Genomic DNA, 17,340 nt, shown 5'->3' with positions numbered 1-17,340 from the left:
CCTCCTTCCTTCATATGTCCCACACTCCAGCTTCGTTGATGCACCTACTGTTTCCCAATGTGCCCAGGTCACCCTTTAGGCATTGAGTGTCACATGACATTCTTCTGAAGATGTTAAGAATTTGCTGAGGGCAGCACAGTGACTTCATCATTTATCCTCTGTCACAGTGCTATGCAGGGGTACAGTTGGTTTTTTTTTTTTTTTTTTTTTTTTGAGGAGGAGGGAGGATTCACATCAAATTTAAAAATTGTATTGCAAAGAAATTTCTGCAACTTTCTAGAACTAATAAAGAAACAATGTCCTTCGCATATTCTTGATAATCTTTTCTAACATGCATCCTTTGCCACCATATAGCAAAGGAAAAATTAAGAATGGAAAATCTGGAGTGGACACTCATTTAGAGATTTTTTGATACTATCTCTGAGCCCTAATTTATTTAATGGGAAGATTTACAAAATACTACTACCTTTCCTACTTCACTGAGATGTTGGGAAACAAATAGAAATGACTGTGGAAAAGCAGCTTTACGAGGACTCAAACCCAGAAGTGTCTGACTTCAAAGCCGAGCACCTCCTTCTACTACTCCACGCTGACTCTTAAACAGTGGTGACAAGGTGGCCCCAGGGCCATTATGTGCTGCGTGTTGCCAAGGGAAATTCTGACTGGTTGGCGGTTGTAGATCTTGCTTCAGAGTTCTTACCTCAGTGACAAATTGATAATCATATATTGTTTTTTTCTCAGGAAATGGGACAGTTAGTGCTTTTGAAGACGTTTGTTCCATGCCACTCAGTAATTTAAATTTATTTTGAGTTTTTTCTGAAATTGGGCCTTCCATTAGTTCTCGAAGAATCATATCAAATTTCAACCGATCATCATCTTTACAGGAAGCTCCGATGGACCAGATCAATGAAAACAGGAAAATGCCCTGTGTTGGAGAGATGAGAAGATGAGTGCGTTAAAGAGTAATTTTAATGTATTTTTGAGCTTGAATCAAATCAGCTGGATTAATACCTTTGAAAGAAATTTAATAACAGTAGGTTATCTCAGGATTTTATAATAATCAGATTTTTAAAAATCAAATTGCATGTCTTCTAAAATCATGCTATCAGAAAAGATAATACAATGCAAAGTGTAACTTTCGCCTTTGTGAAACCTGGTAAGCCACGTGGTATTTTAAGTAGATGGCAGGACCCCGATATTAAAAAAAGCATATTGAGATGACTTTGTATTAAGACAAGGTTTAATAAGGAAGAATCAACCCACAATACACATGCCTTTTAAATTTAAATTTTGATACTGTTTTCTTAAAAGTAGAACAAATTCATATTTGTTTATCCACCTTTTATAATAACTATCTGAGCATTGATTGCATAACTAAAACTGCCATTCTGCAAATTTACCAGGCTTACGCAGGAAAATAAAGCAGATGACGAGACCCACCACTGAATGAGAACACTTATTTCCTTGTTTTTATTTTTATTTTTTTAATTTCCTTGTTTTAAAATCAAACCCTCCTTTTATTTATTTGGAAGAGAGGGAGAGAGATTGGGAGGGGAAGGGCATGGGGAGAGAGTCTCAAGCAGACTCCTGGCTGAGAGTGGAGCCTGATGAGGGGCTTGATTCCATGATTCTAAGATCACGACCTGAGTCGAAATCAAAATCTGACACTTAACTGACTGAGCCACCCAGGTGCCCCTCAAATCCCCTTTTTAATGCCAAAATGAACATAACCTTAACTATGTTCATACAAGTTTTGGACTCAACCTCAACACTGTTTGCCTACTTCCTAGATTACTCATAGGCTGTTTTTCTCTGGAAACTAAAACTAAATTAAAAATCAATTTATTGAATAGAATATAAGCAATAAGAGCAACACATTGATCACATTAGAAATGCTACCAGTAGCAATACATAATTTTTATTAAGGAATATTCAAGGTTCATTGATAATTTTATTCCTGCTTGAAAAGTATGTTTATACATATTTTCTTGCCTTCGTCAATCCTCATATATATTTATACACACATATGTAAATATTTATATCTCAAGAAAAAAGGGGAAAAAAATCAAGGAAAAACACAAAGAATTATGATTTGCAGGTTGAAGGGGAGATGACTTTTGTTATCAAATGGTCACTGCTCTCTTGAGGACTGATCATTTCTGAGGCTGCTTAAGTGACTTAAGATTTCAGTAGCAGATCTAAGGATATCATTGGGTTTCTCCCAAACCTCATGATACAATCTGGCACTGCCAGTCCAGGAGCTTCCCTACAAGTACCCACTATTTGGGACCTGACTTTTCCCTTGCTGTTCAGCTCCTATCAAATGTTCAGTTCCAGTTCCAGGGGGCGAATGCAGTTCATCAATTAGCAAACATTGAGGAAAGCAGGAGATGTCCTTCTATTGCCCGATTCAAAGGCAACCGGCCTTACCTCAAGTAGAGAGTACGTTTCTCGATCATTTCTCTCTCTCACTTTGATTTCATCAGAAAAGTCATCCATAAAACAGTCTATTAGATTCATTAAGGATCGGACTAAGTTTGTATCTGAAGTAGGAGATAATTCCTGAAAAATCAGGGGGATAAGTCTATAAAACAAATTAACTTAAATAAGCATCAACGAATACTTATTGAACTTTCTTCATCCTCGCAGCCACAGCACCTATGAAAAGGCACTATCATAATGCTAGATGCAGGTGAGAAAACTGAGGCATAGATCAATTCTCTAGTCTACAGTGTGGTGGCCCTAGGGGTCATGCCCAGTGAATGTACTCTTGAACCACTCCCGCGCTGATTCTCAGATTCAAAAAGTTTACTTTTACATGTTCAGTTGAACACGTAACTGATAACCCAGAATCTTTTTACCAATTTTGTAAAGCCAAACACTAAAAAAAAAATCTTTTGGCAAATTAAAATTATGTTTCAAAACGTATTTTATACATCTTTACAGCAACACTCATAGTAAACTCATGCCTATGGAATAAATTTGTAAGTCTTGAAGAGCATGAAATGTTCCCAGAGTGCTGCAAACCCCAAGCACTTTACTTTTTGGGTCTCACCACGACAGTTTATAAGATAAATGAGTGTGTAGAGCTCCTAGCACCATGCACCATACAACCAGTTCTCCATAAATATGTGTCTTCTTCCCTCCAAGCCTTCCTCCAGCCTTTAGAGTGGTATTGCTCTGTGGTTAATGTGTGAGAATTAACTCTCTGAAATGGACTCTCAAGATCAGAAGCCGCCGACTTCATATTTAGTCGCTGTCCCAGTAGAAATAGGCAGAAATGTCAACTGACTTTCTAAGGATGGGACTAAGTATTACTGATGCAACACTAAAAGACAAAGAGTTATTACTACAAAGAAGACACTTATTTCTACATAGTAAATAAGTGGTATTCAGCACTTCTTTGAGAGGACAAAAGTGTAGAGTGCATTTTAGAAGCTTGTATTAAAAGTCTGTTTTTTCTTCTCTTTTACTACTGAAAAGACTGTTATTATTTGGAATATTCATTAATTTTAATGCCTACGTTCTCTGACAATGCTGGGTTGAGGGGGAACCTGCAGCTTATTTTATAAGTTTAACTGTTTTTGAAAGATGACTACTTCATATCTCAACACATTTCAAGTTTGCTTTTTTTTTAATTTTTAAGCAGCCAATCTTCTTGAAAGAGCAGGGTACAGCACTGTTGCGCCAGGAGCTCTCACATTAGCCAGCTGCCCTGGAGCAACCTTGCCTCTTCCCTGAAAAATTTTGGGCTACGGTTCTCCCCATGATCTTCTCAACTGCTAAATCCAAGGGACATGTGCCAATCCTTTTTTGCCTTGACCTCTTAGTAGTTTCTGATAATACTGACTACTCAGTTGCTTCTTTAAAGGCTCTCATCCCTGAAATACAGCTGTACTTGACATTCTATTCTCTCTCTCTTACCTTTTTTCTCTATGTTTTTGCTTTAGGTAATATCCACTGCCATGATTTTAAATTCTGCTTTCCATACCTGTACCTTGAGCCAAACTTGTGCCTTAAGCTTTTCTATTATATTTCCAGCAGCAGGAGAAATACCAGCCGGGAGTCCCTATACTTGTTCCAGAGCCAAAGTCATCCTAAAGACCTTTGGTTGACATCTCCCAAAGCAGAAATTAAGTATACTCTCCCTACAATTTCCAGCTGGAGAGAGTTTAAGAGGCTGCCTGGAAATCCATCAACTCTCAAAGGCAGGAGATTTCCATTCGTGCTGTCACTTCTCCCCATTACACCCTTCTCCCTGCACCAATCCCCAGGATACACTGAAAGAAAGAAAAATGGATTTGGATTTCTTTCAATCTTCTCCAGGGACTGACTTTCCTCCCTGAATCCGTTTTTTTTAGCCAACAACAGTAATCTCTAAACAAGTAGATGCACTCATGCGAAGTATCGTGGATTCCTCATTCAGCACGCCTAAAGCAGGAACATGTGTTCCTCCATTGTTACCTACTATCTGATTCTTTAGATGTCATAAATGAATTACTTTTAAAACTTGTCCTTTTGTGGATTATAAAATAATACATATTTATTCTAGGAACTTTGAAAAACAGAGAAAATTATAAAAATGGAAACTAAAATATAATAGTCCCAGAGAAATGAGATATAGCATTTTAGGATATGTTCATCCAGATGTGGTTAGGTGGGCCTTTGAGGTTTTGTTTTTGTTTTTTTTTTTTTTGTTTTTTTAGGAGGGAACAGATTAGCATCCGTACATTTTTTCAGACCGTAACATGCCTCATGAAAATTTTTTTGGAGATTAAGTATATAAATTAAAATCATTTTACTTTAATCAGAAAAGTTCTTAGTTAAGCAGTTAAATTATTTTAATCTCTGATAGTTGATATTAACAATAGACATTAAAATGAACATATTTGGCTGATTTGGATTTTCCATTTATTTTTTAAATCTTAAAATTCTCATCCCTCTTACCTTCGCATGCTTTCTAATAAATTCAACAGAAACTGGGACCATTCTGTCAAATAAGCCTACTATAAATTCTTTCTGAATAAGATTAATCGCAGCAGGTAAAAGATTTATCCAAGACAACATTAGTGGTCTCCAGCCTAACATGTGAGGCTCCATGTAAATCATACCACATCTGGAAACCTAGAAAAAAGAATAATTGTTTACCATCAAGGTAATGCTTCTATAAGAAATATGACTCGGTACATCTGCTTCACATAACCTTCAGAAAATTCTTCAAAAGCAGCTTAATTTTATGTAATTTCATGATCTAAATTTTTGTGTATGACTTTACCAGTGGTTGTAGACAAAGAGGAAAAAAAATCCCTGACTCTAAAATTTGTCAAGGTAGGTCAACAGATAGACCTGTTCTTCAAGAATCTGAGTATGGTTAAAATGAATTCTACTGGGGCGCTCCGGTGGCTCAGCGGTTGAGCATCCGCCTTCAGCTCAGGGCATGATCCTGGGGTCTTGGGATCGAGTCCTGCATCAGGCTCCCTGCATGGAGCCTGCTTCTCCCTCTGCTTGTGTCTCTGCCTCTCTCTCTGTGTCACTCATGAATAAACAAAATCTTTAGGAAAATCAATTCTACTAATGTTTTTCATTCAGAGTTTCAAAGTAATAAAAGCATTTATGACATTTCAGATTTATAATCAGATGTCAAAATTGAGAACTTACAGTGGCAGGAGAAGCAACTTCCAAATCCATTGGTTCGAAAATAAGATTCATTTGTGGTGACATCTGAATAATCTCCCCACTCATCAGACACAGTTTTTTGTTATCATCCAGCACCGTATTCATATTCTCAATCCACACTGCATCTACTGGGCCATCAAAAATTAACCATTTCCTATCCGGTGTCTGTTTTATGCATATGATAAATAAAGGGCAAAAAAATTAACAATGATAATGTAAGCAAACAGTCCAATGATGCTTCAAGATTTAAAAATATAACTCCTAAAATTAATTTTACCATGAAAAAGTAAAGGCATCTTTTGAATAAAGTGTGCATGTGTATGGAGAGAGAGACTCACTGAAGAAGCCTGTATTTCCAACAGACAAGACAGAAATATAACATCTTTTCTCAAATTGCATATATATATAAAATATAACATCTTTTCCAATGTTTCTGAACTTACATATAACATATTTTAGAAAGTATTATGAGTAAAAAAAATGTACAATTGCCAGGGAAAACAGAATTTTCATTGAAATCTGATTCTGTGTAGTATTATGTTCATACAGATCAACTACTCTTGGGTACTAAATCAAGTTTTTCTTCCCTCCACTGGATAAATTCACACATATATACCCTTCTTGGGTTGAACGGTTTTATGGTAATGTAGGGCATTAATATAAGATTCCGTCTCACTATAATAAATATGACAACATTTGCACACTCTCTGAAATACAGTAAAAGCTCAACAAATACTAAGGAGTGGCCAGGTATTCGCTGAAGAGTGAAAAAGCTGATTCTCCTTTTCAGATCTTATGAATCAGCTTTTTTTTTTGTGTGCACAAAGACGATACCTTGGTTCAGTTTCAGCAAATGTGAATTCGGGTTGAAGTGGTGGGGCGATTTGGACCCATCCTATAAACTTGTCAGTCCCTACAAGGCAACTGCTTTAACCTAGAAGACAGTGGAGCTGTCATGGGCTCAGGCTGCCCCACATCCACACTCCAAGGCCAGCTCTGGCCATTCTCAAGAAGGAGGAAGAGCTCATACCTCCGAGATTACCTCCAGATCAACTTTTCCTCATATCCTGGCTTCCCATGCCTGTTCATCTTCACTTTGGGCAACATGGCCATGTAAGAGCAAGATGTTGGGCTCTGCAGTCTAAAGGACCTCACTTTTCATTTGACTTTTACTACTTACCAGCTATGTGACTTTGGGTCAGTGCCTTAACCTACCTCTCTGAGTATTTATGGGACAAAACTTCTGGAAAAGGTAATATATGCAATGTAACTGAACATAAAATGGGAAGCATATAATTATTTCTGTATAAATAATGTAACTATATACATTATCTCAAGATGCCATGTGCTAATCTGGACCAGCATACATCTGCTGTGAAAAGAAAGAACCTGAGAGGTTATATCAACGCTCTCACACCCCTGTCTGCTTCACAATTACTTTTATCCTAGAAATTACTAGTAAAGCCTGATCCTGGGCAGGATCTCTGCCCCATGAAAGCTAATTCTTACGTTACTCATTGCCCAAGGTCCTTCACCCATTAAGAGCGGAACTGAGATTTGGCATTTCTCAATTACCACATCGCCTACGAGTCATGATCAGCGGGGTTCTTAGGTGGATAAAGAGCACCAAAGTCAGGACATATGGTAAGCAGAATAAAGGAGACATTTATTTTAAAAAGATTTAATGCATTTAATGTCTCTAGCCTAGGCCCCTTCTCTTTTAAGACCAGACTTAGCAACTGTCTCCCATTTGCTCACACTCTGTGGACAGCCTGCTAACAGAGAGCAACCAAGTTAACATCTTATTGGACTGTGGACTCTTTCTCGTAAGAGTGGGCAACAGCCACTCAGCAGAACCAGCCAGGGGTGGGTAAGTGCCCGCTCTCCTCCACAGCAATCAGCAGCTGGCACATCCCTCACCTCTTGCGCGTGCCACGGGCAGCCCATTCACTTCCTGACACGGTAGGGCCAACGTATTGAAGTTGAAGTCTGTTTTTTTTAAGGTCTGCAATTTCTTGTCTAAAAATAGAGCATATCTAACAACTAGTGGGTATGACAGAGAGAGCAGCCCAGAAGGTGGGCAATGGAAGAGCATGACTCAAGGGGTGAAAGGCTCACATTATTTAGATGTTCTCCATCCTGTATCATTTAGCCTGGAAAAAAGAGAGAGAGAGAGAGAGAGAGAACCAGAAGAGCTTTTCCCTGCCCTCTCTTCTCTGCACACCAAGCTAAAGGCTCTCACCAGCATGGTCTGCTGCCTCTTTGTAGGCGCTAACGATGGTCCTCGCAAAAGCACCGTGGGACCATCCAGTATTGTGTGTTTCAAATAGATGCCTTGAACAAGAAATATAGATTTTTGTCTGAAACAATTGGGAAAAAATCAGAAATTTGTCAGAAGGAACTAACACAGTCTCTCTCAATGCACACGCTAAAGGGTTAGTACCTACCGTTGAGGAAGCAAAGGCTCTGAAACTGACAGCGAGGATGCCATCCGACCACTCATGAGACACCACATCGAACTGCCCATACAGCTGACCCATGGTGACAGACTTGGGATTTAAAACAGTAATTTGAACCTTGTTTTCTTCCATTAACCCCTTAAGGGGAAAAAAAAAACACATTTCTTCTTTAGAAGGATACTGTCCTTATTCATAGAAAACACGATTTGATATGTACAAAATCCTAGACTCTACAAAGAAACTACCAGAAGCAAGGAACTTTTCACAAAATTCCAGCATACAAAGTCAATACGGAAAGACTGGTTGTGTTTTTCTCTACAGGGCCAATGAACAACTAAAAAAATAATAAAATTTCATGGGTTTAGTTTTTAAAACCCATGAAATACAACTCAGTAATCAATTAGCAGAGGATGTGAAAGAGCTATAAACCTAAAACTACAAAATGAGGGCTGGTAATTTTTTTTGGAAAGGGTAAGCTAGCAAATATTACAAGCTTTTCAGGTTACATATAGTTGGCCACATATTCTTCCCCATTTCTCTTTCTTTTCCTTCTTTCTGTTCATTGGGGGGTCTTTCAGTGTGTTTTTTACAAACCTTAAAAAACGTTACCACCATTCTAAGCTCATTGATATTAGAAAAATAGGCTTGGGTCCAAATCTGGCCTATATAATTGGCTATAATTGGCTGATTCCTGCTACCAAACATTCTCTGAGAGAAAATTAAAAGGTCTGAATATAGAGAACTATGCTCCATTCTCACAGAATCGAAAAGTTAATATTGGTAAGTTGTCAATTCTGACAAGAACCTAGAAAGCTGGTGTGGGAATTATACAAAGGATGCTAATACCCTTAGGGCATAAGCTTTTTATGTTTTTAATTAATAGATGTTATTTTCTTAGAGTAGGTTTACAGAGAAATTGAGTGGAAAGTACAGAGATTCACATATATCCCCCCACCCCACCTCACCCCTTCTGTTTCCCCTATTATTAAAGCCATGCATTGAGGTGGTATATTATTATGAATGGTGAATTGATACTGATACATTATTATTTTTTAAAGGTTTGTTTATTTATCTGAGAGACAGAGAGAGAGAGAGCATGAGCAGGAGGGGCAGAGAGAGAGAGGGAGAGAATCTCAAGTAGATTCCACAATAAGTGCGGAGCCTGATGCACAGCTTGATCTCACAACACTGCGATCACGACCTACTTAACTGACTGCACCACCCAGGCATCCCTGATACATTATCATTAACCAAAGTCCATGGTTTACATTAAGGGTCGTTCTTGACGTACATTCAACAGGTCCTGCCAAATGCATAATGGCACATTTCCACCCTTACAGAACCATACAGAACAGTTTCACTGCCCTAAAATCCCCTGTGCTCTCCTATTCGTCATCACTTCTTTTTTTTATATCTAACATAACAAGTGCAACTCTTCCCAACACTGCCTTCGCCCCCGCACCCCCACTCCCAGGGCTTGGGACACAAACTAGCAAACTCAAGAAGAGATGTGGAATGATAACACGAAACAGCAAAACAAGCTCGAGGTCTTCACATTCTTCTCTGTGTCCACCAAGGGGAGAACAAGGCATCATCCTACATTGGGAAATATGGGAAAGCTCCACCATCTTAGTCAGAGCAAGATGCTGCCGCTAAAGCAAGATTCTTGTCCCAAAAATGCAGCAAGGCTAGTGAGACTCCACAATCACAAATCCCACTTGGCTACAAACATTGAAATATAAGAAGCAAAAAACTATTCAAAATATAAGTAGAAAGAAGTGCAGTATTAGTTGGAGAATTAAAAGCAGCCTCATTCCTTTAGCATGTCAGAGTAGACCAAACCAGGATGTAGAAGATGCGAATTGTGAATGATATAATCATTTGTTGCATTTGTGTGCACACATATGTGTTATATGATGCAAAACACACATTCACCTCAATACCACTAGCAGCCATCACAGAAGTTTGTGTTACAAATCGAACCATCCAAAAATAAATAAAAAAAAAAAACACTCTTTAAAGTATGAAATGAAAACCTCCTGGCTTTTCATGTTTTCAGATATTTTCTACAACAAGCGTGTTAGCTTCATAAATAAAAAAAAATGTTGAAAAGAAATAAAAGGTTGACAGGAACACTATCATCCTTCATATACTAAACTTCTTAATTGCTTCATATTACTTTTCTAGTAGTATTTTCCTTTTGACTAATTTTTTTCTATGATTTCAAGTTGCTACATTAAAGTATCTTTTAAAATGACTATACATTCTATCTTGCACAAAGCTGATTATGAATAAATTATTGCACTAATAACACATTTACCTTTTCACACATGTCACTTAGCGCACCAGCTAAGACACGATATGCGCTGGTTTTTCCTCCAAACGGTTCTCCAACGATCATAAAACCATGACGCACAATCATCATTTCATATATTTGAAGTATCTTCTCAGAAAAGAATTTGGTCATTTGCAAATTCATGGATTCACAGTTGTCTTTGATAGCTGCTAGCAAATCATTATAATCTGGTTTCGGTAATTTCACACCAGGAAACAAATCTGAAGTGATTCCCTGATGATAGAAGATTTGAGGATTTATATTATATATCTGATACCCTCTTTCTCTTTCTCTCTACACACACACACCACACACATAAAGGTGATGAAATTCCTCCCATCCTCATATTTAATATTGATGGAAATAGAGCCATTAAATAAACAGTATTTTTAACAGCTTTATAGAGATATGACTGCCATACAATGAACTATATATATATATTTTTTAAAGTGGTACAATTTGATAAGTAGAGCCATCAACTCAAGATAGTCAACATATCACTCCCAAAAGTCATCTTGTGACCTTTTGTAATTCTCCTTCCTTTCTCTCTTTGCCACCTCCCATCTCCATCCCCAGGTAACCACTAATTTGCTGTTACTATTTTTATTTGCATTATCTAGAATTTAATATAGATGAAGTTACATATTATGAGTACAACACTTTTTTTTTCTGACTTATTTTCACTCAACAGAAAGATTTGGAGATTCCCTCATGTGACATCATGTATTAATAGTTCATTGCATACACGTAGTACATTTGAATCCATTCCCTCGTTGATGGATACTTTCATTGTTCCCAGTTTGGGGCTACAGCAAATAAAACTGCTATGAACATTTATATATAATTCTTTGTATGGGCAAATGTCTTCATTTCTTTTGGGTGAATACTGAGGCATAATGAAATACCTGGATAATATGATGGCTATACGTTTAATATTTTAAGAAACTAAAAAAAAAAAAATATTTTAAGAAACTGTCTGCTTTCCAAAGTGGTTGTATTATTTTACATTCACCCCAGCAGTGTGTAAGACTTTGGACATTTAGTATGCTCAATCTTTTTAATATTATCCACAGAGATAAGCATGTCACAGTATCTTACTGTGGCTGCAATGTGTATTTCCTGATGACTAACATTTCACAGGTGCCTATTTGCTTTATATATATATGTTCTTTAATGAAGTGCCTATTCAGGGCACCCCCGGTGGTGCAGCGGTTTAGCACCGCCTGCAGCCCGGGGTCTGATCCTAGAGTCCCTGGATCAAGTCCCACATCAGGCTTCCTGCGTGGAGCCCGCTTCTCCCTCTGCCTGTGTCTCTGCCTCTCAGTCTCTCTCTCTCTCTCTCTCTCTCTGAATAAATAAATTTAAAAAAAAACTTATTTAAAAAAAAATGAAGTGCCTATTCAAATCTCTTGCCTATTTTTAATTGGTTTATTTTCTTAATGGTAAGTTTTGACCATTCTTTAAATATTCTGCATGCAACTCCTTCATCATATCTAATCTGCAAATATTTCTTCCTAGTCTGCAACTTGTCTTTCATCATCTAACCAGTGTCTTTCAAAGAGCAAACTTTTAACATTTTGATGAGTCTCTTTTTTTTATCATTTATTATTTTATCATTGTGCTTTTGGTGCTGTGTTTAAGAAATTTTTGCCTAACCCCAAATCACAAGATATTTCTCCTGCTTTCTTCTAGAAATTTTACCATTTTATAAAACTTTTAAATTAAAAAGTTAGACAAATATTATCTGATTTCAAGATTTATTATATAGACAGTGTCATCTGATATAACGATAGACAAATATATCAATGGGACAGAATGAGGAGTCTAGAAAGAGACCCACACACATTTGAACAATTGATTCTCAACAAAGAATGTTTAAGAAAAAATAAAAAGACAGAATGTTAGAGAAAAAATAAAAAGAGTGCCTGGATTTGTCAAAACAATGAATTTTAATCCATACCTCAATATCACATACAAAAAATAGTTCAAAGGTATTTTAATTACTGTGATGATCAGAATTTAATCAGCTTAGTGTCCCTCAAAAATTCATGCCCATACAAAACCTCAAAATGTAACTTCATTTGGAAATAGGATCTTTGCAGATATAATTAGGTAAATTAAGATGAGGTGATACTGGGCCTTAAATCTAATGATTTATGTCTTTATAATAGAAAGGAGAGGAATATTCAAACACAAATACACCCAGGGAAGACCATGTAGTGATGGAGGCAGAGATCAGAATGAGGTCAACCCATGCCAGGGAATGTCAGGGGTTGCCAATAGCCAACAGAAGCTAAGAAGAGGCAAAGGAGTGTTTCCTAGAGCCTTGATTTGAGACATCTTCCCTTCAGTACTTTGAGAGAATACCTTTCTATTGTCTCAAGCCATCAAGTTGTGGTATTTTGTTATGGCAGCTTGAGGAAACTGATAAAATCATTTAATATGTGATTAGAAAGAATTATGATTCCGTTTTTAGTATATAGGAATACATAAAGCTGATGGCAAAGTCTAAGAAACATACCTTTTTTTTAATATTTTTTATTTATTTATGATAGTCACACACAGAGAGAGAGGCAGAGACATAGGCAGAGGGAGAAGCAGGCTCCATGCACTGGGAGCCCGACGTGGGATTCGATCCCGGGTCTCCAGGATCACACCCTGGGCCAAAGGCAGGCGCTAAACCGCTGCGCCACCCAGGGATCCCCAGAAACATACCTTTATTAACTGTTAAAGCTGTAAGTATTATAGCATCCTATGCGAGAAATAGGACTTATTTTTACTCTGAAGGTAAAAGTAAAAATTCAGAAGTGCTTCATGGGAAAGCATACATTCGAACTATACTTTAGAATTTATGAATTAATGAGTTCAATTGCCGCTATATTTAATCCTTCAAATACTGTTATGGAGAAACTGATCTTAGTTTATCAAAGCAATAAGTTGCCTTAGGATAAAGGAGAGAAAAAAGGCAATGCAGCTCAGTAGTTAAGGGCACTCTGCAGCCTGATTGCATGCTCCTGTACTAACTATAAATAAAAGTTAAGTATCTTTGCCTCAGTGAAATGATTTGTAAAACAGGGGAGAAGACAGCACCTGACCTACTGGGTCATTATGAGCATTAAATAAGTTACTATTTGTAAAGCTCTTAGAATAGTGTCTGATCCATAATAAGTCCACAGTATTTGGTAAATCAACAAACATATCTTCTTGGATTGTTCAAATTGTTTTGGTTGACCTTGAAGGAAGCGGACCACTCCAGAACACATTTGGTATCCAGTGGTTCTCAACCAAGACCAATTCCCCTCCCTCTCCTGTCAGGTACAGAGTCAAAAATACGTGGCATTGCTCTGGTTGTCACAACAGAAGACAACCTATAAATACTGGAGTGGGGGTAAGAAGCAAGTTTGCCTAATGTTCTACAGTCTCACAACAAGGAATTCCCCTAATCTGAAGTGACAGTTATGCTCCCTCTTGGAGATATTGCTCAGTGAATGTTCACTGAATGACTACACAATGCTTGAGACTACATCTGGTGATATATATTTCCACTTTGTAAAAATACAGTTTTTACTCTTAGAAAATTTATACAATATACCAAAGAAACAGGAAAAGTGGGGGAAAAATTAGAGAGAAAGACAAACCGTGAGAGACTCCTAACGCTGGGAAACTAAGGGTTACAGAAAGGGAGGCAGGTGGGGGGAAATGGGGTAACTGGGTGATGGGCATTAAGGAGGGCACATGAGAAGATGAGCACTGGGGGGTTATAAGTTGGCAAATTGAATTTAAATAAAATATAAAAAATAAATAAAATTTTTAAAAAGAAAAGAAATTGAGGAAAAATATTAGGAAAAAAATTTGAAACTATTCCTCATAGATTCACTCTATATTTACACTCCAGCTCTAAGTACTTTGAAAAGATCCTTTCAAATGTTGAAACACGGTTACTATGGAGAGCAGACGACACTGGACCACACTACAGTGGCAGCATCACTTCTCCCCATTCCCATAACATCCCACTTCGGTCTTTACAGTTGGAAACTAACTGCCTGAACCTCAAGACAGCACAGATTAGTGCAACAATTAACATCTGTTGGGAGCCCATGGCCTCCCAATTCCTTCTACCTGAGATGAGGAAAAGGAAAAGAATGACATCAAATAATAATATGAAGACCTTAATCATTATTCTAATGCCTCTCAATTAATAATAGTCTAATCTTAAATATAACAAGATTATTAAACTTAGTTCTTCCTCTAAGTCACCCTGAAAAAAAATCAATTTCATTAAAGCCATTACACTCTTTTTAAAGAAAGTAAGCTTTTAAAGAAATTTCTTCGATTATTAATTCAACAAACATTGGCCAAGTACCCCTTCTCTGCAAAAGATTCAGTCGAGTGTTAGACCCGTTATTTTCCTACATTCTAGTGCAATTTATCAGCAAACATATTTTGTGACCTTTGTGTGCTTATAGACATTGCAGTTGTTTTTTTTTTTAAAAAGGACGATTTAAAAATCCCAACTTGTTGAAAGTCATCTGAAGCCACAGAGCTATACATACTTCAAGTAAAACATAAAATGATCTATGTTTCTTTGTGCCATATCATTATTTTCTGTAGTAGGAGTTTCTCAAAGGGAGTCGCAGACTTGTACATTTGATAAATACGTTATTATAAAAATTCTGTTACACTAAAATAATAAATATCCTTACCTCAAAGAGTGGTAAATCATGGGACAAAAATTTTGGCAGATTTACATCAATAATAGATCTAAGCAGCAGAATTTCTTCATTTTCATTTGGATATTTCAGCTAAAAGAAAACACACTCATGATGATACCTCCACCCACTAAATGCGCCTCCTACATTAACACACACACGCACATGCATCCACGCACAGGCCCCAGAGACAAGCTCACGTAGAACTGTTCTCATTTATTTTCCTTTAATTGGATGGTTATGAATTTTAGAGGTTGAAAAAAATTCCAAAACACTTGGGTAACTCCAAAGTTTACTAAAAACCTAGCTGAACTCTGAACCTGTAGCTCAGGCCCACAGTAAGGGCTGCATAGTTCATAAAAATATGAACTCCAAATTATTTCTCCCAACTTCAATACTTTATTCAACATCTCACTCCCAAGTTTCTCCTACCATCATACATTTAATTTTCCAGAACCCTCTTCCTTTCCTCTAGAATCTTTCAGTCTAATAAATTCCATGTTTCAGGTTAACTGGCTTTACCCTTTACAAAGCCAGTGATGCCTGGCAGTTAGGTTCAGAGCACCCATTGCCAAAGCTGATCCTTGCTTATATGGACTTTGTCTTTGGATCAGTCTAACCACACCTAAATGATGAGGTGTCAAAAGTCTAGTTTGTTATTTGAGAAGCTATTATTTTAAAGCCTATGTTTAAATTGTTTCTTGATATAATAAAACAAACTTCAAAATATGCAAGCCAACACTTTCAACAATTCTAAATTAGCTTTTGACAAACAATGAAAGGATTCATTTGCAGGATTCATTTGCTGCGTAACTTTAATAGCTCAATTCCATAGTCAAGATGTCAGTGAAAACAAACACTAGGCAATGTATTATCTTTCCCATTATCTGACTGTAGTGTAATCCTGACGTGCCAGGTTAATACAAATTGTTGCTTCTAGTTGCATTTGTTTATTGCAAAAAAATAATGGCGTGCAGTTATTCTAGGCTAATATGAAATAGAATATCACCACAATATATTAGAATTCTCAGTAACATTTATTATAGAAGATAAAAATGCTCGCCATCGTTCTTAATCACATAGAATATATTTTGAAATCTTTATCTTCTGCAAAACATGAACATGAAAATTTTATAAACTCCAAGGTCACATTTTGCATTTTGCTATTAACTATATAGCCCGCCTTGCTTTGTTTCATACAGAACTAATGCACAAGTAATTGTTTATGCCTCTACAAAACATTTTCAATGGAAAGTTACACAAGTCTCAAAGGATTTGGATTTTTCCGTCTATATACTTATGATTTATTTCATTTTAAAATGCAAACATTATATTGCAAATCTATAACTGCTACTCTATAATAGGCTGTAATTATATGATCACGTTAATTGATAATGCTTTGGCACACTTGTATATATTTATTAATTATACATTATTTCCTTTAAAGCTCTACATGTTCCATGTAGACTGAAAGCCTTCAAAATCTTTCCCAGCAGCAAGTATCTCTTTTCATACACCTAAAATTATGGAACAGAATGCAAATCATTAAGAATTATGTCTAAGTTTTGACAAATCATAAAATTTCCTTTTTCACATGTGCAAACAATCAACTGTTTTTTAGTACAAGAACTGGATTTTTTTTTTTTAGTTGATGAAACCAACCAGTTATTGGAACTCTGTGAAGACACGGGGTCCTGAGATTTACAAACAGAAAATTTATGAATAAGAAATAACTTGAGTTCTCTACCTTTAGATTCCCCGCAGCGGTAAGCACTGACTTCACGGCTCTCATGCCATAGTCATAGTGATGTTGTGAGGACAATTGCTCTGAACACAAGCGGTAGGTAGCCACGATTTTTACTGACAGTGGCCGAGCTGTGACAAACCCACAGGAGTACAGGACTATTTCAGCAATCATGGCATAGTCAGGCACCATCATTGCTACTGTCCGAAAGAGGGCCTGCAGGAGTGCAGAAAAGGTATTTTTGAAAAGACCATCGTAAAGATAACCCTACTGTGCATTTCCTAACGTGTTAGGGCTGTGTAGCTTTTCTGCAATAATGTTAAATTACAATATCCAAATCACATAGATACAAACACTTAATTTTAAAAACCGGTTTCTTGATGAGCACTGGGTGTTACTCTGTATGTTGGCAAATTA

The 17,340-nt window shown here is 36.9% G+C and overlaps 1 protein-coding gene and 1 long non-coding RNA gene across 7 annotated transcripts in view; one reads left to right on the top strand and one right to left on the bottom strand.

Annotated features, from left to right (window-relative positions):
• The window catches only part of DNAH7 (dynein axonemal heavy chain 7), a 233,335-nt gene that overhangs the window by 122,891 nt on the left and 93,104 nt on the right, over positions 1–17,340 (bottom strand). For all 4 annotated transcript variants that reach the window (XR_013372697.1, XR_013372696.1, XM_077884754.1 and 1 more), the window contains exons 28-35: positions 16,927–17,139; positions 15,174–15,272; positions 10,456–10,704; positions 8,124–8,273; positions 5,659–5,841; positions 4,948–5,124; positions 2,431–2,562; positions 701–925 (exon numbers count right to left, since the gene is read on the bottom strand). Coding sequence is in view for 2 of the 4 variants with exons in the window: in XM_077884754.1 (XP_077740880.1) it covers positions 701–925; positions 2,431–2,562; positions 4,948–5,124; positions 5,659–5,841; positions 8,124–8,273; positions 10,456–10,704; positions 15,174–15,272; positions 16,927–17,139 (1,428 nt within the window). In the remaining 2 variants the exon portion in view is untranslated. The remainder of the gene's footprint in view (positions 1–700; positions 926–2,430; positions 2,563–4,947; positions 5,125–5,658; positions 5,842–8,123; positions 8,274–10,455; positions 10,705–15,173; positions 15,273–16,926; positions 17,140–17,340) is intronic.
• Positions 1–17,340, top strand: part of LOC144305698 (uncharacterized) — a 136,406-nt gene that overhangs the window by 87,866 nt on the left and 31,200 nt on the right. Inside the window, exon 4 of one of the 3 annotated variants that reach the window (XR_013372707.1) lies at positions 742–951. The exons of the other annotated variants lie outside the window; for them this stretch is intronic. This is a non-coding gene — a long non-coding RNA (uncharacterized LOC144305698). Of the gene's footprint in view, positions 1–741; positions 952–17,340 lie in introns of those variants that run through there. 3 annotated transcript variants of the gene reach the window in all.

This window comes from Canis aureus, chromosome 36 (genome assembly GCF_053574225.1).
Source record: "Canis aureus isolate CA01 chromosome 36, VMU_Caureus_v.1.0, whole genome shotgun sequence".
Lineage (NCBI taxonomy): Eukaryota > Metazoa > Chordata > Mammalia > Carnivora > Canidae > Canis > Canis aureus.
This window is presented reverse-complemented; position numbering and strand designations above follow the sequence as displayed.